Source organism: Alosa sapidissima, chromosome 3 (assembly GCF_018492685.1).
Source record: "Alosa sapidissima isolate fAloSap1 chromosome 3, fAloSap1.pri, whole genome shotgun sequence".
Classification (NCBI taxonomy): domain Eukaryota; kingdom Metazoa; phylum Chordata; class Actinopteri; order Clupeiformes; family Clupeidae; genus Alosa; species Alosa sapidissima.
In genome coordinates this window covers 7,402,556-7,427,887 of record NC_055959.1, presented here as the reverse complement: position 1 = coordinate 7,427,887, position 25,332 = coordinate 7,402,556, and the positions used below count along the sequence as shown (strand labels likewise).

Genomic DNA, 25,332 nt, shown 5'->3' with positions numbered 1-25,332 from the left:
GTTCTAAGAAAGTTTATACTGCTTTGTGAATTACCTCAGTCAAAGCATTTTCACAAATAAAGTAGGCCTACTTTGATTTTCTGTAATCCTTACTGTTTACCTTTGATTATCCTTTTTTAATAAGCATCAAGATTATCAGTGTGATTTTGGTCTTACTAACCTTAATTTGCCCTAAATTAAAAAAAAAAAAAAAAAAGAATCGCAACTATTTTTGCAATCACTTCCTCCCGCAATTTCTCCACAAGAAACAGCTAAAAACACCGCAACTTCCATCCAGACATTTTAGGTCGAAACAGTCACAAAAAAACCTTGTGAAATCCTGGAGGGACTGATTTTCTATCTATCCCTTACTGCCACTGGGGGGAAAAAAAAAAATTCCCTACCGACCCATGGCCTCAACTGACAACCAACAGGAACCAAACCTTTTTTTTTTATGCCTAATGAAACCAAATTTTGTACGGACAATACAGTCAAGCTATTGTGTAGGCTACTGTTTCAATATTATGACCACCTCTTTTGAAAGGTGCCTGAAAGATTTAGTAGGCCTGAGTTTTGTTAATTACAGTGAAAGTGCACAGATTCATGATGTGTTATCCTGAAGATCTGAAAGAAGCAGTGAACATGTTTGCGTCAGTGGCGATGTGTTTCAGTTGCCAAGTGATATATTGGTTCTGGCAACATTCTAATGGTGTAAAATGTAAACAATAAAAAAAACGTAACAAAAACATGTGGACCAAGGACTCCTGATGCACAGAATGTATAGGGACATTTGGAAATATTCATTGCTTCATCACTAGTGTATATTGAACCATTTTGTACAGTTAAAAACATACCCTCTACTATATCTTTAGTTGTAACAGAGTCAAATGTTGCTCTGAGGTCAGAGTTCAGCGCAATGCTTGGTCTCATGCCAGATGCCAGTGGAGATCTAAACAGCAGTGTTTAAATCTGAGAATGTGCTGCTGGTCTTTGTCTGAGTAGTTTTGACTAGGGTTGCAAAATTCCTGGAATTTTCAAAGTTGGAAACTTTCCATGGGAATTAACGGGAATATATGGAAATTAACGGGAATAAACGAGAAATAATGGGAATTTTTAATATGGCAAGTTAGTCTATAACAGGGAACTTAAATGTAGTGGAAATGTATTGGAAACCCCATCTTGCAGCATAATATTCGTTAAAACAACCTGATTTAATGCAATTTCAGTCAAATTTCTACCCTGCACATACGTCAATCCCATGCACACAGCAATCAGCATAGGCTACTAGACATAAAGGAAACCTATGGTGTGTTCATGTGCATGGGGAAAATAAATTCCCAGTGAAAATGTCATCTCATGTGGGAATAACTGATGTGAAACTGGGGGAAGTTTGCAAACAGAGTTGCCCAGTTATTGGTTTGTCCTCATTCAAATGGGTGTACATCATTTTGCATAAACTGTAATGGGATGATTAATCTGTCTGATTAAGCTTGACAATTTATATATAACTTAAATGATGGGTGGTATGTTGTGTCATTATATTTTTTGTTTACATTTTTTTTACCATTTTCTGGGATTTTAACTGAACAAACTGATAGTCAGTTAATGTTCCAACCAATCGGATTTTGTTGTTGAGTGGCATGGTTTATCTTGGGCAGTTCAGTGGTTTCAGTGTTGCTAGCTTAGCACGCTAGTAAACCATAGGTAGAGAATGGGATTCCCGCTAGCATGGTAGCTAGCTTTGTATGCTAAGCTAAGCGAAAATACGAACAAACAAATCATATTGCTTATTACGAAACAAAATATTAATGTTTGTATATGAAACAGTATGAATTACCAAAAATTCCCAGTTAATTCCCGTAAATTCCCATAATTTCCTTTAATTCCATGAAAGTTTCCAATTTGGAATATTCCCAAAATTCCCCAGCTTAACTTCCCATAGAAAGTTTCCGGAAATGTTCCGCCCCTTTGCAACCCTAGTTTTGACCCTGTGGCAACAACCTTTGTTACAGTATGAGTTTGTCAGATGACTTCTCAGTGTTGAGAAAATCCAGACAGTTTTTTTTTTACTTGCAATTTAAGTATGTTTATTTTTTCTTTCTTTTTTTGCCTGATGCTTTTATCCAAAGCGATTTAGGCTTACACATGCCAATTATTACAAGGGGCAATCTCCCCAGAGGGCGATTGCTCAAGGGCACATAGGTGGCAGCTGGGAAATTAACTTTTCAGGCTACTGCATGCTAGCCCAGCACCATAGCCACTATGCTACCATGTAATGGTTATTTAAAGGTGCTCTAAGCAATGTTGGGTAATGTCACTTCCGTTGATGTTCAAACAAAACAGAGAGCTAGCACGCTCCTTCCTCCCTCCCGTGCAACTGAAACTCTCCTGAACGCCCATCTCATCGTGAATGGCTGGACAAGTTTCATGAAATGTTTTATGGTCCAGGCTGCACCAGGCTGTTTTTGTTGTCGTTTTTGGAGCCTGGGCTGTCTACAGAGACCACGTTTTTTGTTACAGTGTATTCGGTTGACAGGCAGCTAGTTGATTGTGAGGAGATATTTGCTGTGTGACAAAAAAATGTTTTAGCTTAGAAACCGTGTGACACAGTGTTTTCATGAACATATCTTGATCTTGTTGTTGTATGATGTGGATTGCCTTAAATAGAGTCATGCATGTCATGCATGCATCACAGCCTGCATTATTGCTTGCATAACAGTTGCTAGCACTTAGCTTTATTCAGGACTTTAGGCAAAAGCTATTCAAATCTACGTCTCATACATGTCTGTGGTTACCAAGCCATACAGTCTACAAATATTTGACCCCCAGGCCAGCAGTTGTAGAAGGTGGACCGATGCATGTGAGTGAACAGTTTGAATGGTTGAAACATTTTGGAATTACAGAGTCTTCTGAACAAATGATGCCCTGAGATGTGAAACATTTAAGTGTGTGTGTCTATGTGCATGTTTCAGCTAATGTGTGCCAAGAAAAGGCAGAGATTGTTAATTGCACATCTGTTCGCCACCACACAACACCCCTGTCTATCTGCACCAAGCCAAATACTCCCTGAAGGGAAGAGAAAATGAACACCCAGCGCACTGCACAGACCTGACAAGACAGGGCCATTGCTCTTAGACTGGAGCTTCTGTTAGAGTTAATATTACAAGGAACCATTTGAAATGCTAATGTCAGAGCACACTGTTGCACGTTGAAAGCACCTTTGTGAGTGCACAATTAGATGCCTTCTATTCGTGTCAGCCTTAGCGGATTGTGCCTCAGAAGTTGAGTGCGGAACATGGGTTGGTGAGTCAGACCTTTTCGTTAGAAATGCCTGGAAAGATGTACACTTTTTCCCTCGATGCTGAGTTTGTATTCACCCAGCTGATGTTCCCCATAATGCATTTATATGAGCATAGCAATAGGCCAGTGGTCCCCAAACTACGGCCCGCCACCTCATTTTGGGTGGCCCCCCAAAACATGTCCGTAGTATATATCATCCGGCCCGCACGGGAGTACAACATCGTCAAACTAAAACCTCCGCAATTTCCCCCATTCATTCTCTATGGCGAGTCTTAACAGTACACATGTAATACTCTTTTTGTCCACCGGTGGTTGTTTTGGCGCTGTTTTGCGTTTGCCATCGAAAACGGAATGAAATGTAAGCCTACCTGCAAACAATGTAAGAGGGCTATGCTGACTGCATCAGTGCTTAAAGTATTTTAAATAAATATTTAAAATGTATCAATTAATTGTTAATAACTAACTAACTTCTATTCAAGTCATATTTCTGGGACTTTCTGGGATAATTATTTCTATTTTTTTATTCACTCGTTCAAATGTTCATACAAAGAGTTCACAAAGTTCTCATCAGGTGACTGAAAGTTAGAATGGTGGTCATTTCAGACCACTTCAGCACTTCATAAAATTCTCATAGTTTGAGAACTTTAAATTATTTGTAGGATATTCACAACTTGAGCTGTGAATGCAAAGACACAGAATACAGAGTTCACACATTTTTTAATAAAATATACTTTTGGGACTCCCTGCTAATACTTTTGGGAATGCAAATGTTTTTTTATTAGTATTATTTAATTTTACACTGATGTGGCATGATGACAATATAAACACAACTAACAATGGTATTAAATTGCAATAGCCTATGATTAAATGTAATAGAATATTCAACTAAGGTAGACTGCTGTTGTTCACAGCATTAAGCTATTTATGGTTACTGATATAGAACTACTCCGAGTCTCTGGCCCTCTCTTGGAGCCATAGCTGGCCCTCGGGAGAAAAAGTTTGGGGACCACTGCAATAGGCAAATGTTGAAGGCTATTATTCAGATGTGTCCTTTTTTTCTTCACAACCCTACATATGCTTTAAGTTGGTAATATACTGGACACACAAATAGATGAAACATTGAAAGAGTAAAGATGTAATGTTTAAATAGGTGATGGTTTTCTCCTGTTGTACTTTGATTAGCAATGTTCTGAAAGGTTTTGTCTATGCTGAGCTTGAGCTGTAAGAATTTAGGTGACATGCGGAAAGCTCCCCTTATCTGAGGGTAAAAGATACGATAGATAAGATAGGGTAAAAGGTCTTTTTTCTTTCTCCTGTTCAAGCAAGATTATGGCTACTAATGGAAATTCATACAATTCTAGAGGGTGCTAGGCTACCCAGGAGTGCCTGGAGGTCACATGAGCTTCCAGGCACTGTACTTTGCCTTGGGTGGGGTCTGTCTGTCAATATTAATATCCTGCCATTCAGGATGCTTTGATGAATCAGTGACACACTGAGCTTGTCTGAGCTTTCAGGGGCAGACCATAAACGGTGCCCTCTATTTAATGCAGAATCAAATGTCCGATATTTGGCATCTAGTCTCCCAACACTCTAAACCAATGCTGGATTTTCTGTTCTACATTGCACAGTCATGCAGAATGTTCTTGATTGAGCTCTTTACAGTTCAGTGTGTTGTCCTGCTTTCACTAGAACAGTGTTTCGTTGATGATCGTGTGTGTGTGTGTGTGTGTGCGTGCGTGTGTGTGCGTTGCATGTGTGAAGTTAAGAGGAAATCTCTAGTGCCCTTTTGATTAGGTGTCTCTGCGTGGTGATGACTGAGCAGGATACACCTACCCATGGGCCTTTTGTCCCAACTTTGGTCTTTGTCTCTCTGATCGCTGCACATTCCCTGTCTGTGAATGGGAAGGTTGTTTTGCAACTTTCCTGTCTTTTGGATGGTGTGCCATGTGACTGGGACTTCCTTTCCACCAGTCTTGTGATGGCTCTCAGTTTACTGCTAGTGATGTGTGTCCTCTTTGTGTTTCTTTCTGACTGGCTGTACCCTATAGTAGATTCAACCAGTGGCAGGAAGTCGAGCTCAACCAGTTTGGTTTGTGTGTGTGTGTGTTTGCTTGCTTGTGTGTATTTGCGTGAGTGTATCTGTGCCTTACAAACCAATAAGTATAAACCACTTCATGTGTTTGACTGTGAATGACTTCTCCTTTTGAGGGCTGGTGGTGACGCATCATGCAAATCTGAACAGTGTGCATCTCGTACAGATTTCTAAACGTCTTGACAGAGATTAAACAATGAGTTTGTACCTGCGTGTGCATATGTGTGTACGTGATATATAATTTAGTTCTGCTTTCATTGTTTAATCTCTTAGAAATCTGTACGAGATGCACACTGTTCAGATTTGCATGATGCGTCACCACCAGCCCTCAAAAGGAGAAGTCATTCTCATTCAAACACATAAAGTGGTTTATACTAATTTGGTTTGTAAAGTACATGGTTAAATAATACAGTACACTTGGCTCAAGGCATTGGTAACAAAAGTTCCACACGTAAATGATTAATTAGTAATATTTATTAAAGTAATATATAGAAGTCTGGAAAGCAAAAATGTAGAAAAAGCAAAATGTGGTGTGAGTGTGTTTCTAAGCAAGTCAAACAAAACAAAATGCTGATGGAGGAGGGGACGGGAAGCCAGTCTGCACTGCGGAACTGTCCAGGCCTTCTAATCCTATGACCAATCAGGTTATACTGTGCACCTGTGTGTCCTCAGCCGCCCAGCTGCAACAGACCGACAAACATGAGTAGAAGGGGGCGGGGCTGGTGCCGGTATCTGGCGATTTTTCTTATGGGAAAATAACATGGGGATTTTGAATTATCGCATCTTTTAAACTCTCGCAGGGATGAAAAAGTCTGAAATGCAGACGTTTTCCTGAACACACTTTTGTCTTCTGCCTTCGAGTGGATACTGTGATCTCCGGTACGAGAAGCCGGCACACTTAGATTTTTGCTACCCCAGAGCTAACTTGCAATGCAACTTGCCATAGGTAGTTAGCTTCAATTACAGTAACAACCGGATCTCCTTATATGGGCAAAGATGGCCGTTTTGGTTCTTCTTTGTAGGCGAACTTCAGAGGTCTATTGGAGAACAAAAAGCTGGTATCACAAGTTTTTTTCATTTCTGAAAATGTCCATGTGACCGAAAATTACAATATGTCCCGGAGAGCCTTGGGGTGCCTTAATGTATGTTAAAGCCCTGGACAGATAATAATAGTAAATCACCCAAGTGAAGCATTTTAGTATCCAATAGCAAGCACACTTAAGGGAGAATTTGGTGGGAAGCCTACTTTTTACTTTTATTTCTACACAAGCTTGATTGAGCAGCTCACTTCAGTAATAAAAAACATCTTGGAGACTACTGTTTAGAGTAGTTAATGGAAAAATGGACTCAGAGACACATATGTTCAACCCAAAAACTTTTTCTGCAGTAAGGGCCAATTTTCCTCTTTGCCTCGGAGGCCTCCTGACCCACCTTGAGAACAGAGCCTGCATTCATGTTGTTCCTGTAGTCTCCTTGTGAAAATGTCAACAGCTAGCTTTTGACTTCAGTGTCTCGGCAGTCGGCTCACTCAAAAGGGTGTGTGTTGGTTCCATGGAAAGCGTCTTTTTGGAAATGTCAAAGTCTTTATGCTCCTGCCCTATTATATTAGGCCCATTTGCTGAAAAAGCCCGCTCTGGGAACACTTCTTACTGGAGGAGGGTAGGAGTCTGCTGGCTGGCTCAACTTGTCAAATTTGAGCCCCTCAATGTGCATCAATTTAGCTCTGCATTCAACATGCCGTCAGAGAGGCTCGGGTCATTAGGAACCAAAACAGTCTTGGTGCCTTACAGTGTGTACCTTGCTTTGGACAGAGACCAAGTAACAACTTTTGGACCAGATCCTGACAAGGTTCCCACAGGCCCTTGACATTTCTGAATGTTTGTGGATTAAAGCATCACAATGTAGTTTTTTTTATCCTTAGATGAACGGCTTCGAGATTGTGTTCATACCACACTGGGTCCAGGTCACTGCTTGACTGTCACGCAGTATTAACAATTATGGAAGTGTACTCGTCAGGGCTTGAAAACGAAATTATTTTTCAAACGTTCCGTTCCGAACGGTTCAGGTAGGCCTATGTTTAACGTTTTCGTTCTTGCATGCGTTCCGCCACAAACATATCGGTCCTGAACCGGTTCGGAACGCAAAATATCGTTCGTTCTTAAAGTTCCGGCAGTGTTTGGCGGGCCTATCAAGTCTATTTTTGTGGACTTTACCTTAGATGAGACATAGGGGAGAGCCGGGACGAATGAAACACGGGACGAATGAAACAATCCAGTTTTCTCCGAGTGTGATGATGATAGACAGACGTCCTTCGGTCAAAACATAGAGCATGTTAACCTCCTTCTATCAGCCAAATATCTTCCTGCTATGTCATTTTATGGAGTGATAAACGAGTTTTGATGCGCAAAAGTAAACTTCATTAGTGGTTACATTTTTTCGATTATCAATGAGTGTTTTTCATTTAAAGGTTTGACGTAATGCTTATTCAGTAGACCATTTAGCGTTCTCCACAATCCCAGACTTTCATATCGCATGCTTGTTTACATGGAAAGCAAATCAAGCTGTAGTGACATATGTCTGTGTCGGGACGATTGAAACACGTGTTTCAATCGTCCCGACCAGGCTGTAACTCCATGTATTTTAATTAAATGCACAAATAGGTGTGTTTAAACAATTATTTATGGAGGTAAGACATAGAAAAACAGTTTTAGGAAGATGAAAATACATTTGGGCCCACCAGATAGGGGGTTGAGTTTCCCCATGTTATCCTATGGAGACTGACGGCCGGTGGGTCGTTAAGCCTACTTATTTGGATGTGCATTGGCCTAACCCACCTAAAAACCTAGTGAAACGACATTTTCAACAATATAAACATGATATAAATGGGAAAGCTTACCGTTCTAGCTATAAACATGGCAGAATCATCCACAGGGCATGATATTTCAAAAACCGCTGCATACACGCTTCATGATGATGGCAATGAGTTGTTAACAGACATGCACAAAGACGTATAGCCCTGCAACAATATATCTAAAATAAAAACTTTTGGGAGTACCATTTATGATAACGGTTTTGTTCAAAGCTGAAAATGCATCTGTATTTGACAGAGGACAGATGTAGGTTACTAGTGACCAAATATTAGCTTTCTGTGTGGTACGATCGCTATGTAAATTACGTTTAATTAAAAAGTGTTTCAACTGTCCCGGCTCTCCCCTACTCATTATTTCCCCTTGATTTAGCCTACCGTAGCTATGCCCAAAAATAATAAATCACAGGCAGCATCCAAAAACATTCAGATGGGCTATCCATCCCATAGCCAGACTTACTGTAGACCTATGCCTATAAATAATTTCTTATCAAAAATATTTCTGGATACGTGCTAAACTCCTTACCTGATTGTAGCCTAAGTTTTATCCATATGGAGATCTTCAAAGGCTTGCGCTATAATTCCAACCCTGTTTATAAACGAACCTGTCTGTTGCTGACAAGGCCTATCTCATATTTCCCGTTTAACTCTTCTACATAGAATAGGCTACAATTGCGCAAACATTTCAAATCCCGACTTTAAAAACAAGGCGTGGACAGGCAAAATAGGCTATTACGCATAGGCTACAAACAATTTCCAAATCAGTTTCAGTAGCCTACGCTACGAGCTGGCCTAAGATCCGAAGTGGCAGACGGATAGGTTACATTACAACAGCAAGACAAAATATACACATTTGGACCAAAGGTCCATTTATTCTTTTTTTTTTTTTTTTTTTCAAACTGCAGAAATCAAATTATTAGGCTGTTCGCCTACAGTAGTTGGCTACATAGCGGCTTGTTAGCTCACATTAACAGTGTAGATGCGGGCTTGTTTTTCGCACAACCGGAAATAGTCTCCCTGACATAGGATATGCTTTTGTGAAATTTTATAAAATATATAGAGAACAAAAAAAAAACGTTATTAACCGGTTTTGTGGATTTCAGAATAACGTTTCTGTTCCGGAACAGTTGAAGATCATTTTGTTTTCGTTTCCGTTTCTGCTCCTCATAAAATTCCGTTCGTTTTCGGTTTTCGTTTTCGTTCCTTGAACCGGTTCGGAGCCCTGGTACTCGTATACCACCAGCTCACACATTCAAACACAGCTCTGGTGCAGCATGGCCCGTTTACAGGCATCATAGGTGGGCTCTCCTGAGGGGCACCAGTTTCCAAGGAAGAGCCCTTGAGCTCCAACAAAAGAGCCTGAGGTTGTAATGTGCATGGCCTATGGGAGTGCTGCTCTCGTTAGTGCTGCAACGACCCGTAATTGCTTTAGGTATTGTCCTCCTTTGCATCACCCACCCACCCTAGCCTGGCGTAACCATACCCAAAATTCTATTCAGACTTCCCGACATCAAATTTTGTGGGCGGGGCTACGTTTGTTCTGGCTTGAAGGCTACACTCACCCCCCCCACTAATACCTCTACTTTTCATATTTGGAACATGAGCTGTGATGCTGGTAATTGAAATAACTAGAGGTGCATTCTCAAAGGCAGTGTTTGTTTTGAACATCTACATTCAAACATGTTTTCCTTGTGGAAACATTCTAAGTTGTTCGATTTTAACAGTAATTTCCATTATGGTGTCCATGTTTGTTTGCTGAGAACTACGTACCTTCTCAGATCCTTTTGCAAATGTTTACGGTGAACTCAAAGCAATCGAAAAACTTGTTATTTTGTTACTCCCTAGATATTGTTTTTACAAACCTGGGGCTTTTCTCAAAGTCAAGGATTCGTGCTTGGTAGAACAAGTCCTGCCGAGTCCAATCCTTCAAAGACGAGGCAAGGCTTCTTCTTAGCATAAGGAAAACACACAACAAACAGTCTAGCGAGTATGCAGGAAGCTGTAGGTGCATTATTAAAAATCATGTGCGCACAGGATTGTGGGTGTTCCAAGCACGCAGGGGATACACGCATGCATCCTCGAAAATCTCAGAACGAAGGACTCAGTACTTGATAGAATTTTAAAGCACCCATGACATTGGAACAGTGCTTGGCGAGATTCGATGACGTAACGTCCTTGAAAGAGCGGCTTTAAAAAAGACCCATCCTTGACTTTGAGAAATGGTCCTGGATTCCCACTAGGGGTGGGCGATATGGACAAAAAATAATATCTCTATTTTTTGTGATTTTGACGATAACGATAATTAGTCGATATCCTTTAAAACATTTTTTGTAAAAGTCTGAGTTCCTTTACAGCTCATTATTTATGAATAGCATCAATACAGTAATAACCTAACCTGTGACTTTTTAACCAAATCAACCAATGCATTGTCACTCTGACACATTCCAATTCTGCCCCCACTTGAGTGTGTGGCAATGACATGAGAAAGTCTGAAGCTGAAGTTCCTTTCAAAAACCTTTACTTTGGATTCACTGTAAAATGAAGCAGACCAACAGAGTGCATCTCAGTTATTTCCTTTGATGTTTTGTTTAAGAGCAATCATGTAGGCTAGCATTCCAAGTTACAGAATAGAAACTAATGCGTTAGCTTATGGCTAATGTATATAAGAAATCCCATAGCGATGCTAACGATTAGCATAATCGATAAACGTAGATATTTAGAGCGAATTTCAGTCCATTTACAAAAGGGTTACATGAGGAGTTCTTTGCTTACAACTGACTATTAAAATGCTCAAAGGCTAATGTTTTCTCTCTATATAATACCACGTAGGAAAAAACGTGACTGTCTCATTAATGCTACTTGAACAGAAGTAGCCGCACAAAATCCCAAGTAGCTTAGTTAAGTACAGCGGCTAAGCACCGGAATCGTTCAGTTTTTGCAGAAAGCATGAAACTTGGCACAGTTATACTACTACCCCTAGTGATCAAAAATTTAAATGGACCCCAACACATAGCGCCCCCTAGTGGCCACCATCTTAAATTCAAATATGGCTACCATTCTTAATAGAATTGTTGATACAACTTCAAAATTAAACAAGATAAAAAAGTATTTTAAGTTCTAACACTCAATTTTTAGGGTCAAGGAAGCTATTGACATGATTTCCAAACAAACTTGATGTTGGCCATTTTGAAATCCAATATGGCGGATACGAAATGTGAAAATATAGACCATCTCTATTGTTATTTATGATAGAAATAACATTCAAAAACAATTTCAAAGTTTGAACAGTCATTTTATCACATGACAACCTTAATAATATACGAGGCATCAAGTATAATCTGGTAAGATTCCAATATGGCCACTGTGTAAGAAAATAAGCCAATTATTCTATATTTTGGTTAATTGAAGTAACTACCTAGCCTGACGAGCCAGACCCACATTAAAATGTAGGGTCTGGACACTCACCGTTTGCAGTGCTCAGTCCGAGGGGCGGGATAATCAGTTGTCTTTCAAATTCCCTCTGCACGCAATAGGACAGCGGCAGCGCTATGAGTCCCATGCGTTTCCCACCAGCGGAGCTAGTTGGCTAGTTCAAACGTTTGCCAACTTAATAAAAGCTTAACTTGTGTCACACTGTTCGCCAGCAGCAACATCCATCTTTTGTTTTCAAGTAGCAGGGAATTCAAGCCAAACCGTTGCAACTCTGCCATCAATCATTATGTTAAGCCCACCTAACGACTCTATACACGATTTCATTGGCCTGATTGAGTTTCGATTTCTGGAGCTCACAAGCCAACGGAGGGTTGCTAGACTAGCCCTGGCAGCAAATGTAATTCGCTGCCGCTTGGGGCGCGTCTAGATTTCTAGGCTTGTAACTACCTACATCATCAATACATTCTTATTCTACCTTCTTCTCTTTCTGAGCAAACCTTAACTCTTACTATACACTGCTCAAAAAAATTATACACAAAAAAATAAAACACATCAGATCTCAATGGGGAAAAAACATCACGCTGGATATCTACATTACATTACATTTGGCTGACGCATTTTTAGCCAAAGCGACTTACAACCTGGTAAACACTTTTAAAACAATTCTCTCAACAATTCTAGAACAATTTAAAACAATTCAAAAAGGTAGAGTACAATAGGGAAAAGTGCATCAGTGAGTGCTGTTTTGATCTAGTCAAGTCAGGTGGTAAGTGCTAGAATTAGCTAGTTGTAAGTAGTGCTATGAGAGGAGATATTCTCTGAAGAGCTGGGTCTTCAGGAGTTTTTTGAAGATGGAGAGGGATGTCCCTGCTCTAGTAGGAACTGGTAGCGTGTTCTACCAATGAGGAACAACAGATGAAAAAAGTTTGGATTGACCTGAGCGTACCGGTGGCAGAGCTAGACAATGTTTGTCTGAAGAGCGCAACGGTCGGGGGGTAGCATATATGCCTGTATGAGGGCATTTGAGTAGGTGGGAGCAGTAGGTTTAGCTGGGAGGACCAGCAGTTTGGTTTTTGAGAGGTTTAGCTGGAGGTGGTGTGCCTTCATCCATGTAGATATGTCTGAGAGGCAATCCGAGATCCGTGCCGAGACCAACGGGTCATCAGGTGGAAAGAACAGATAAAGCGGTGTGTCATCTGCATAGCAGTGGTATGAAAAGCTGTGCGAATGGTTAATCTGTCCCAAAGAAGTGGTGTGGATAGCAAAGAGAAGGGGGCCCAGTACTGAGCCCAGGGGGTTTGGTAGGAGGCTAAGGTGCGGACCCCCGAAAATCTAAGTGGGAAAAAAATTACGCGGCAAGCTCGTCCATTTTGCTTGAATTTCAGCGCAACAACACATAATGGTACTCAGTAGTTCGTATGGCCCCGACATGCTTGATGGCATCGGGGCATGCTCCTAATGAAACGGCAGATGATGTCCTGGGGGATTTGCTCCCAGATGTTTAAGTCAGGGGAGTTTGGGGGGACAGTCAATGGTATCAATGCCTTCATCCTCCAGGAACTACCTGCACATTCTCACTACATGTGTCTAGCCATTGCTGTGCACCAGGAGGAATCCAGGGCCCACTGCACCAATACAGGGTCAGACAATGGGTCACATGTGCTCAGGGTGAACCTGGTCTCATTTGTGAAAAGCACAGGGTGTCAATGGTGAACCTTCCAATTTTGTATTCTATGGCAAATGCCAATTGAGCTGCACGGTGCTGGGCAGTGAGCATAGGTCCTTCCAGAGGCCATCGGGCCCTCAGGCCACCTTCATGAAGTCTGACAGTGTGGTCAGAGACATTCACACCAGCGGCCTGGAGGAGGTCATTTTGTAGGGCTATGGCAGGGCTCCTACTGTTTGTTGTTGCACAAAGGAGCAGATACTGGTGCTGCTGCTGGGTTAAGGACCCTCTACTATCCTGCCCAGCTCTCCTAGAGCAACTCTCTCCTGGAATCTCCTACATGCTCTTGAGACTGCGCTGGGAGACACAGCAATCCTTCTGGCAATGGAACGTATTGGTGTGCCATTCTGAAGGAGTTGGACTACCTGTGCAACGTTTGTAGGCTCCAGGTACTGAAAAATCAGTCAAAGAGGATAAAGATGGAAAATGTATAATTTGCCACCACCTCTAAAACCATTCCTGTTTTTACAGACCTATTTCCCTTCTTCCTCTCTTGTCAAGGTTGTTGGAGAAAGTGGTCTTCAAGCAAGTCTTGGACTTACTATATCAGAACAACCTGCTAGACCCTATGCAGTCTGTTTTCAAGAGTCATTCTACTGAAACTGCTTTTCTGTCTGTGACCGAAGCATTGAGAGTAGCTAAGTCTTCATCTAAGTTGCTAAGTCATTAGTATTCATTCTACTAGACTTATCTCTAGCCTTCGATACTGTTAACCATGACATTCTCCTTTCTACACTATCTGAACTGGGATGTCTAGGAAAGCCCTTGACTGGTTTAAATCCTACCTTAAAGGGCACATGACCTCACCACAGGTGTGCCTCAGGGATCAGTATTAGAGCCCCTACCTTTCTCTATTTACACACTTCCTTGGGTGAGACCATTCGCTCCCATGAATTTGATTATTACTGCTATGAGGACGATACTCAACTTTACCTGTCTTGAGCTTTTGGTTTTTCCTCTGCAAAGCACACCCAAGGACTGGGCGCTGAACGCACTAGCCAGTAGGACAGTAGGATGTGTTGGACTGGTTATGTCCTAATTTATCTAACTCTGACTGGGTGTATGTACTAATTTATCTAACTCTAGGATAGAAAACAAAAATTTCCCAAAAGGCAGCATATGTTTCTTTAAGAGACTTGACAGACACTAGCATCCATGGGTTTTAGCCTCCTTGCTAGCATGCCAACCTCTAGGGGGCAAATTAGAAGGATTGAGCCCAGGCAAGTGCAGGGTTTATTCACACAGTCTAAACTTCACACATAGCCTAAACGCACCCCAGTTTTTGACTCGGTGTCAGAATGTATGGCTACTTCCTTAAAATCCAACATGTCTGCCATTTTAATTATGCATGATTTTCTCATTATGTATTTCATAATGCTGAAAGATGGCTATAGACACGTCATATTATGTGTTAAAAGCAGCATAGCATTATAAATGTATAAAAAAGGGCATATTTTGGTGGCCATATTTGAAGTCAAGATGGGGGCCACTAGGGGGCGCTATGTGTTGGGGTCCATTTCAATTTTTGATCACTATACCTGTACCAAGTTTCGTGCTTTCTGCAAAAACAGAACGATTCAGGTAAAAATCTGGCCTTAGCCGCTGTACTAAGTCTAGCTGCACAAAATAAACATTAGGCGTGCCTGTGACAACGTGGACCCACTAGCGATCATGTGACACTTGCTCTGCAGCATTCAGGGGCTTCTCTCGCATACACCTCCTGGATTTAGTGAATGTATGAGGTTTCAATGCCTAATTTTGAGTTATTTCCCCATAAGTAATTTAAATACTCAATAATGTAAATTTGCACATCGTTAAAACAACAATCACGATATTATCGCAGACGATATATATCGCCCACCCCTAATTCCCACAGTAACATTGTTTCTCACTGTAACCTGATTCTCACAGAAACCTTTTTCTCCATCAAAGAGAAATTTGTCCTTGATTCAGACTCTTCCTCACACAGCTTTAACCAGCGTTTATGGTTATAAATGTGGGTAACAGCCATCATTACGGAAAACCCAGAGGGCCAGCCCATGGTGATCCATAGGAACCATTACACTGGTAGCCGTGGATATCTGCCCCGTGTCCATGCTGATGCACATCCATTAAGGCGTTGGTCATTCCTCTGATAGACTCTTGTACCGGGAAGTAAGTGGAGGAAATACAATTGCTATCGACTGTGTGTAGGTTGGATGGGATTGGGTTTCATTTAGGACATTGTTTCTACGACACACACAAACAGGAAGGGTGGCAAAGAAGTTTCCTTTCTCTGGGTTGATGCAGCTCTAGGGTCTAATTTTAGAAACGTTCTTCCCCACATGCAAAAAAGACCACCACATTCTAGTATTATCATGCGCGTACGTACATCACCTGTGCACCTCACCAGCAGATGTCGTATAGTCCCATTCAACGTTCTGTTTTATTTCACTATCGCTTACGCTATCATTTTTTTTTCTTTTTCTGGCTTGAATGTGTTCCAGTGAAATCTTCATTGGTGAGTGTATGTGCTTGTGCCACCATTAACCTTTAGTGCTGCACAAAAGCCCGTTTGGCTACACTGCAGCGGCGCATATTGTGTTCCAGGGTCCCCCATTGTGCACGAGGTGAGGGGCGGCCAGGCTGGAAGGTGTTCTGTCGCTTGCGCGTATGCGATTCGTTTTTCACCAGCACTCTGTGGTGAGAGGGCTATGGGCAGCGGTGGAAAATTCCGGTAGTGCCCTTGCTGACCTACTTTAGAGACGCCTGGTAACCTCTCTGAAAGGGCAGACGCACCCACTACTTGGACTAGCTCCAACCTGTCTGAAGGAAGCTCTGTAGCATAGTAGTACAGTACTCTATTCGGTCATCTTTGATGTTTGAAAGAATGAAGAATAATCCCCTGTGTTTTATCTGTATGAGGGGGCTGTTGAAGGTAACCACAGGCACAATTGTGTTTTGGCAATAATTCATAAATATTTGCTCTCAACAGTGTCTTAATATCACTTGTTTATATTAGAAAAAGAATGCAAGGCATGTCTGTTTGGAATTCCTTCAGGAGTTAGGTGTGCAAAGCACAGCCATTTCCCTACCTTCCAACTGGTAGCTTTATTTTCCTTTTAAACTTTCCTTGTTGTAATAATCCACTCATTCACTCCAGTGGGGGGGGGGGGGGTTGTTGCGCATTTTTAAAAAAAAAAATTTTTTATATCATACCTTCGTGTTTCTTTTGTGGACATTTTCAGCTTTCTTTTACATTATTGGTTAAAAATGATAGAAGAAAAATGAAATGGCACAACCCAGAAAAAGATTATTTACAATTTATTTAAATTTGTCTTAATGGCAAAGGCCACACCCAATCTGCGAGCACTTAATTTTTCTGGGCTTTTCAAAGAACATCTCTAAGGCTCTTTGGTAATTGAATTGAATTGTTGGGGGGCCATTAATGCTGACACGCATGCACGTAGCCAGATGCTCTCCTTGTAGTCTATTTCTCAGTCCCAAAACAACAAACCCACGTATAAAAAAGTAAATACTCACTTTTCTTCTACATCACTCCCACAGTTACCATACAACTCACTCACAATTAACTCGAAAAGGACCTAGGCTACTTAATTGAAGTGCGACCGTTCGTCTCACCGTCAAGAGAACGCTGAAGTTATGAGAACACGTCTTTCTGATAAGAGAATGTAGGCTCCTGTCTAATGCCGCAAACGTAGAAAAGGTCTGTTTGTGATAGCCTATTATAGCTAAGTGGACAGAATTTAGGCTATACGTATATGCCAACATATGCTCATATTTCCTTTAACTATCAGAAAGTTTAAACAGGCCTAGACTGTGTTCGCCTAGCTTTCCCATGCAAACATTACAATGTAGTCCTACGCTAACGTTACAAGTCTAGGCTACAATTAACGTTAAGACCATACACCTTGTAGCACATTGGTTTACTCTTGCATTACTTACGTTTTAATAATTTGTCGTTGAATGTTGATGGAGGCTCATCTTTGGGAAATCAGCTCTCTGGATAAAATTGTCAGCCGGAGCAAGAGTTCTCAGAGTTGACGACACCGGACGTAAATCCAATCAGCAGAAAGAACCGCATCACAACAGTAGGCTAAATCGTAACAAACTTTTTTCCCCCCATGTTAAATTCATTTCGGTAATCATGAATTGGTTTCTTTTATTTGATGTAGGCTAGGAGAGGAGGATGCATGTTTCACATTAGTGTCAATGTGTCAAAGCAGGCTTGGGATCAGAGGAATTGCTCAAGCTTAACATATGGCATAGGCTACAAGCGAATTCACGGCATACAAACAGCTTCGTGATGAAATATAACTAATATAATTTTTTATTGTCACCAGGCCTATAAGTAGGCTATTTATTGTGTAACCTACAAGTGAACGATGACACCATAGGCTACACTGTGGCGGAGCAAGACCCCATCAGTCGGATAGCTAAACAATGTAACCGTGTTCAGAACGTAGGCTAGCCATATGGGCTGCAGACTTGTCTTTGGGCTTGTAATCACCTGACACATCATGCCGCATATATGTCCTGAATAATGAGAGGCTAAGTGCGGATTTGATGCACTTAACTTACTCAAGACTTTCAGAAAACAATTTCGAGATGACGTTGGCCGTTGTGCTTTTACAGTGTGTTAAGTGAATCTCGTGATATTATGTTGCAGCGGCGCTGAAAATCCAGCGGCGGCGCTGCGCCGCTGTTAAATACACTGTAGGGGAAACACTGCACTCACTCGCTGACATAACTTCCCACCGCCAACCGTACCTTTGTTGTCATAGGTCCACCAACCTGTTGCTGAAGATTGCTGTCCTGGCTAGTCTCCATGACCATTTATTTGACTTGTAGTAGCCTGTGGATATCTACAGTTTGGCATTTTCTTGCCATGCTTGTGAAAATGTCTCCACATGGCATTCATTCATCATAATTCTGTAGAAGTTACCTCTTATTGGTTTGATTCCCTGCCCACCATTGCATGTGGTGCTCAGACGTATGATTCTCTGCCAGTGATGCCCACCCATCCATGCATTCGCTCAAACTGGAAAGATAATGAGACTGCCAGCATACTTGTGACCTGACTCCTGAAAGGCCTGATGGTCTGAGCGGAGTGCAGCTTGGGGTGGGGTGGGATGGGAACTCTTTTCTTCCGCCTCGGACAGGCAGCAAAGGGGCTATAAGTGGAGCGAGTGATGTAACAACAGCATTGAGGGTGGAAGAAGGGGGGCTATTCTCTGGTGCTTGTGTGCGGTGTCCGGAGGGAGGTGGGGGGATGGAGTTGGAATGGCTCTGGATGTTTTGGATGTGGAGCTGTTTGATGTGAAAAACAGGAAATGAAAACAACAGAAAAATCAAATCAAATCTTTGGCAGGCTGTAATACTTTAAACAGGACTGATGCATATTGTGAATTGAACAGCTCCTTCAGTCAAAAACAGTCAACTTTTCAGTTGATTTGCACTCTGTCTTATGAATGGTGTGTGTGTGTGTGTGTGTGTGTGTAAATGTTTTTATTAGTATTCCTGTGAATGCTTTGCCAATACAGCACATGATTTGACGTCCCAACAAAGCATATTTGAATTTGAGAGACAGACAGAGAGCGAGAGGGAGGGGTAGTTCTTCCAGGAAATGTGATCTGTCAGTGAGTGTTAACAATGGCAGATTATCGCCAGCAGGATCAACATGGAGAGATTGCATTACAGGAGGAAATGGAGGACTTCTTCTCCATTGACACCCTCCACTGGGACTCTGCCTGATGCAGGATGCAGGCTGTGGTTTATGAGTGCGCATGGAGCCCTCTTGGAAAGACCAAACACACACACACAATTTTAATTCAATTCAATTTATTGTGCTTATAGAGCGCCAAAACATTGCACATGTATCATGGCGCTTTACAGAATGTAGGCAATCGGAGAAAAAAGGTAAGAAAGGAAGAAAAGAAAAGAAAGAGAGAGGCCCAAGGGTCCCTAGAATTGGAGATGCATATAGGAAGAAACCTCGAGCAGATCCACGACTCAAGGGCCTGACCCATCTGCCTAGGGTCAGTACAGGACAGTAAGGTCTGTATACATGACAAATGCATATGATGGTCAGGTGTAGAGAATAAGACATGGTGTTAAAGGAGAATTCCGGTGTGATATTGACCTAAAGTGTATTGAAACATGATACCGAGTGTGAACGTATGTCTCATAGCCCATCTCGGCTTGTCCCCTGCACTCCAAAATCTGGCGCTAGTTAGCCGATGCTACCAACAGCTTTTTCAGTAGTGGTGCTTCGGCATCGGGCTAGCCATGCAAATAAATCACTGTTTTACACCCATTTACGAGACTCAATGTATCTCCACACTTCATTGGTAGACTTCCGAGGGCCCTGACATTTAAAACGAGACATTGAGAACTTTGAAAAAGCACTGGTAGTTTACTTACAAGACGATTTATACAGACAGTATCTTCACGAAGTTTAACGTTTGCAGCCATCTTGAATTTAGTCACGATAAGTCGAGCAACGAGTAAGAATGAACAGGTATGATAAGGGATCAGATTCCAAAAATAATTCAGTGGAAATGCATGGATTCCAGTTTCTGAAACTGGAATCCATGCATTTCCACTGAATTATTTTTGGAATCTGATCTCTTTGGAATTCTTACTCGTTGCTCGACTTTGCTTTTTCAAAGTTCTCAATGTCTCGTTTTAAATGTCAGGGCCCTCGGAAGTCTACCAATGAAGTGTGGAGATACATTGAGCCTCGTAAATGGGTGTAAAACAGTGATTTATTTGCATGGCTAGCCCGATGCCGAAGCACCACTATTGAAAAAGCTGTTGGTAGCATCGGCTAACTAGCGCCAGATTTTGGAGTGCAGGGGACAAGCCGAGATGGGCTATGAGACATACGTTCACACTCGGTATCATGTTTCAATACACTTTAGGTCAATATCACACCGGAATTCTCCTTTAAAAGCACTTGAGCTGAAAGTTACAAGAGGTGGGATGATTACGTATCCGGTATGATAATTCATTAATCCTGATTTAGTGACAGAAAGTTCAAATAGTCCAGCGTTGGAATTGTCCAGGGGAAGGGAGTTGTCAAGGGGCATGTGGTGGGTCGGCAGACGGGCCAGTAATCAAGATAGGGGGACAGTAATAGGGCAGTCGAGGATGGGACTTCAGGTGAGATGGGTGAGAGGAGGGCCAACACACGGATGGTTGATGACTGGTGATGATATACCTCACAATTGAGGTACAGTAAGGGGGAAGAAAGAGAGATGTAGAGTGGGTTAGTGTTACTGAAAATCAAAATGGTTAATGTCAATAAGTAATCAGTGGTACTGTATATTGTTACAGTATACCATAGTGAGAATAGGCAAGAGAGGGAGAGTTGAGAGAAAGAGAGAGAAGGGCAGAGAGGAGAGTGGGGTGGGGGGGTTGTAGGCACACACACACACACACATACATACATACAGATGGAAATATCCATCTGCTCTACTCTGCTAGAATCATTAGTTGAAAAGTTGATTATTAATAATTAAAGAGCAGCCAGTGAGCCAAGTATTTTGCGCTCCATACTAGTGTGTGTGTGTGCTCTATACTAGTGTGTTTGTTTGTGTGTGTGTGTGTTGACATTTAATTTATCATAGGGACATGGTTCCATAGTGTCACAGCAAGAGATGTCCCCCAGATCCAGGGTATAGGCTATGCAAACCCCCCCCCCCCCCCCCCCCCCCCCCCAAACTCCCTGAGGAGATTGAGCAGTATCCGTCGTCACTAGTGAGAACACAACATTTCTAAATTTTGCTAAGAATAATTTCCCAGTGCACTCTTCCTCCATTCTTTCCATTCCTTTGATGCATGTACTGTAGCAGTGAAAATCACGACTTAATTGAATAGGCCTAGATGACTTTGATTAAAGCACCATTCCGATAATTTCAGAGTGTCACGATACCATTTGTGTATGAGTGTGTTGTGTGCGCTGTACTCCTGATGAAGACTAATTGCTACATGGTCAGTGAGCCATTAGCCGTGTCACTAGTCCTCTGTAGGTGTGGAAGACGTACTCCAGGTGCCCTTGTTTGACCTTGCTTGTCAGTTGGGGCCTAGAGTGGTTTGGAGAGAAGTCGCTCTCTTTGTCTCCTGTAGAGCCAAGTAACCAGTGACGTGCTCTGAGAGGTTTTTTTTTTTTAACCTATTCATTGAAAGAGTTTGTTTAAATATATTTTTACTAAACTCTTATAAACCCCATTCTAAATTCCTCATATCTGTTGCAATAAACACCACTTTCAAATTTTGATAAAAGAAATAAAGGATCACAGTCAGTATAATGGGTTTGGGTGATGCTAACTGGTAATTTAGTGTACTGTATGCTCTTGTCTCACTCTCTCTCTCTCTCTCTCTGCCTCTCTGCCTCTCTTCAGGGTCCTGAGGTTGCTAGAAGCTAACAGGAGGGAAGTTGTCCTGTTGCAGTCATGTCCACAGAAGCCACGTCTCGGGGGGCGCGCTCTACCACCCCTCCCCTGGATGCTGGGTCGCCCCACTCCCCCGTGTCTCCCAGCTCCCTGCGTCTGCCTCCGTGCCGCCAGAGGGACCGCTCGCCCTCCCCGATGAGGGGCTACCTGATCCCCAGTCCACTGCCCACGCGCCGGACCCGTACCTGCTCCGCGTGAGTTTCTCTCATTCCTCTCTCTCTCTCTCATTGATGCTAGATAGTTCTACATTTCCTTTCTCTCACTCTCTCCTCCTCTGCCCTCTCTCAGTGCTTTGAAATGTCATCCCTCACTTCATGAGGCCTGGTTTCATTTGAACCTGACAGCCAAGATCAATAGAACAGTAAATCTATTTACTACTCTACCCATATGGAGTCTGTTTTTCTCTCCAGCCTGCCCAGAGGGAAAGCAGACAGGAACAGGGTCATATTTACATGTACAGAGACTCTCTCATTGGCAAAGGTCTCCCTCATGTTTTAAAATGGCATGTATGATATGATAAAGAAAGTATGGGTCTGTCCGAAATGGAAGGCAGCTACCTGCTGCCTTCAGCTGTCTAGTGAGTCTCTTGCCTTAGCAGGCGTCAAGGTACCAGCTGCAAACTTTATTTTGGACGGCCTAGCAAGATAGCAACACAGAACGCCATTGCCAGGGTACCAGAAAGCAGAATAACAATTTAATAGAATTTTGTATGGTGAAGGCAGAATGAAGGATCTACGCTGCCTTCAAAATCTGGCAAAACAAAGGTATCTTATTTCATAGAAATATTTTTTTGGACAGGCCTCGATGCCTCGCTGCCACCGAATGCTATGTTAGGAGGCAGGATTTGTTCCGTTTTGGACACAGCCTATTTCTCACAGTATGACGGTATACAGCCTGACCTTTGCACAGTTACACAAGTGCAAACAAATCACTCTTTAAAACGAACCCCTAGCACACACATTCACACCTGGAGCATTAACGATACTTGGTATCATCACCCACCCCCACCCCTAAACAAACAAACACACCATGTCTCCACAGTTTACTCCGACTTGTTCTCATAGACACTGCCTCTGAGAGAGAGCTTTGTTTATGAGTGCTCAGCCCACATTATCTCGCTGCAGCTTGGCCTAGGACCATTGTTTACCCAGCAATGACCACTCATCTGAAACGCCAGCCGGGCCAGTGAGCGCATTTTCTGGAGCATCCCACGCTCCTTTCTAACACCCGGCCTCTCTCCTCTTCCCTCTCTTCCTCCTCCTCCTCCTCCTCCTCACCCTCCTCATTACAGGGCCGCCCGTGCTGCCGAGGGACCCTCGTTCACTGGAGTCTGCAAGTGCTTCTCACGATCCAAAGGCCACGGCTTCATCACGCCAGCTGAGGGAGGCGCTGACATCTTTGTGCACATCTCCGAGTAAGAACATTAGAGGGGCACCGGGGGGGTGTATGCAGTGGGAGCATGATCGATGGGCAGGGTGGAGCAGGCAGCCCTAAGCCCTGCCAAAAAAAGGGTACCCTTAAGGTTGCGTAAGGAGAGACTTTAGAGATACAACTGGCACGTGAGAAGCTTCATGCGCCTCAGGGAATGAAGTCTCCATTTTCTGCCTTGCACATTAATTGCTTTAATTCCTGTTGGGTTTAATATCCTCAGTGAACCTGTGTCAACTCTGAAATCACGTTCTCAAAACAGTTAACACCCGTGTCTGAACAAAAGCACTCTGGACAAAATTACACATTTTGCTTGCAAAAGGCTGTTACTCTCTCAAAACACTTAAAACATTCAGCAAAAGCAAATCTTGCCTTCAAACACTATAGACTAGGCAGGATTTTGGAAAATGTGCTTATTTAAAGTCCCAAAGGCAAATCATGTTAATTTTTGGCATAGAACATTTTTAGGGGTTTTGAAGGGTGCTGAATTCAAATCTTCTGTATGTCAGGCTCAAAAATGTCCCATAATGCCTCAAAATGGAGAAATCCATTATGTCCGCCGCCGCCAGGTCAAAATCTAATTAATCACTTATCTTTTGGACTGTACAAGGTAAAAACCTGAATGTAATGTGCTTTTATAGGTTTTCACATATAGGGAATTCAATGCCATGCTCAGATTTAAGATCAAGTTAAAATTGTTGTCTCGGATAATGATTAATTCATGAAAAAAAGAGGACCATGAAACAGGTTGATGGTTTTCTGAAGAATTTACCTGAAACATGTTTAGAAGCAAGGTTGATTACCATATTTTAACTATCTATTTATATTATGTATCTGTATTTTAACTATTTATTTAGTATTTGAAGAACATGCTTGAAACTCTTAAGCTAAAGGTCTATGTTTAAAACTGTTACTACTAGATTTGCCTACTAATGAAATATTGTACCTGAGCCTATTGTTTTGATGTCCAGTGTGCCATGATTACATGTTTGCCCATCCCACCCCTACCCTTACCCCTACACATACAAATACCCATATGTAACCCTGAATGAGGCCACACCCTATATGTGAAAACCTATAAAAGCACATTACATTCAGGTTTTTACCTTGTACAGTCCAAAAGATGATTAATTAGATTTTGACCTGGTGGCGGCGGCCATATTGGATTTCTCCATTTTGAGGCATTATGGGACATTTTTGAGCCTGACATACAGAAGATTTGAATTCAGCACCCTTCAAAACCCCTAAAAATGTTGTATGCCAAAAATTAACATGATTTGCCTTCAGGGTTAATTTATTTTAAAAATCTTTAATCAATCATTACACACTGGACAACAAAATGCAAAATCTAGTTCTCAAAATGAGCATTTTTGCTATGTCTGTTCCATTACTTTCTCATTTTTCTGGTATCAGAAAAAAACTGTGAAAAGACAAAATGTACTGAATACAGTAAAAAAAAAAAAAATATTCATTCATCCCAAGATGTAACTGCCATTGACATGTAAGACATACAGTAAATACCTAGCAAGATACAGTAGATTTCATTGAACTACCACTTGTCATTTTTCATCTAAATAGACCTGCAGTAAACACCTTTTGTACTGTTTTCTCCACCAAATAGGCAATACAGTACTTTGTCTAAATGTGCATTAGATCCATACTTCCAAATAGCAACACAGAACAGACATCTCTTATGTATAATGAATGATTGCTGATTGAAGAATTGTGCAAAGGAGTTTCACACAGGTGTATCAGAGATTCAGACTTATGCAAGGAATCTGTACCACCTGTAAAAAGATTTTTTCCTTTTGTTTTAGCATGGGAAAACCAATAGAGTTTGGGGCTTTTGAATGACACCTGTGTTAACTGTTTTGCAAAAGGGTGTGAGAAATGTGAACCCAATAAAAATGTGTGAACACATTCGCAAGAGATGACTTCTGCTGTGCAAAGAAAGTAGTCATGAAGACCAAGTGGGTTCTAGTTTACTTAAGCAGGTAAAAGCAATCGACAAAATAATTGATTAATAATCGACTATGAAAATAATTGTTGGTTG

General features: G+C 41.8%; 1 protein-coding gene across 2 annotated transcripts in view; it reads left to right on the top strand.

Annotated features, from left to right (window-relative positions):
• Positions 1 to 25,332, top strand: part of carhsp1 (calcium regulated heat stable protein 1) — a 32,749-nt gene that overhangs the window by 3,093 nt on the left and 4,324 nt on the right. For both annotated transcript variants that reach the window (XM_042085690.1, XM_042085689.1), the window contains exons 2-3: positions 21,801 to 22,045; positions 23,143 to 23,265. In XM_042085690.1, the coding sequence (XP_041941624.1) occupies positions 21,852 to 22,045; positions 23,143 to 23,265 (317 nt within the window). In that variant the 5' untranslated portion in view covers positions 21,801 to 21,851. The remainder of the gene's footprint in view (positions 1 to 21,800; positions 22,046 to 23,142; positions 23,266 to 25,332) is intronic.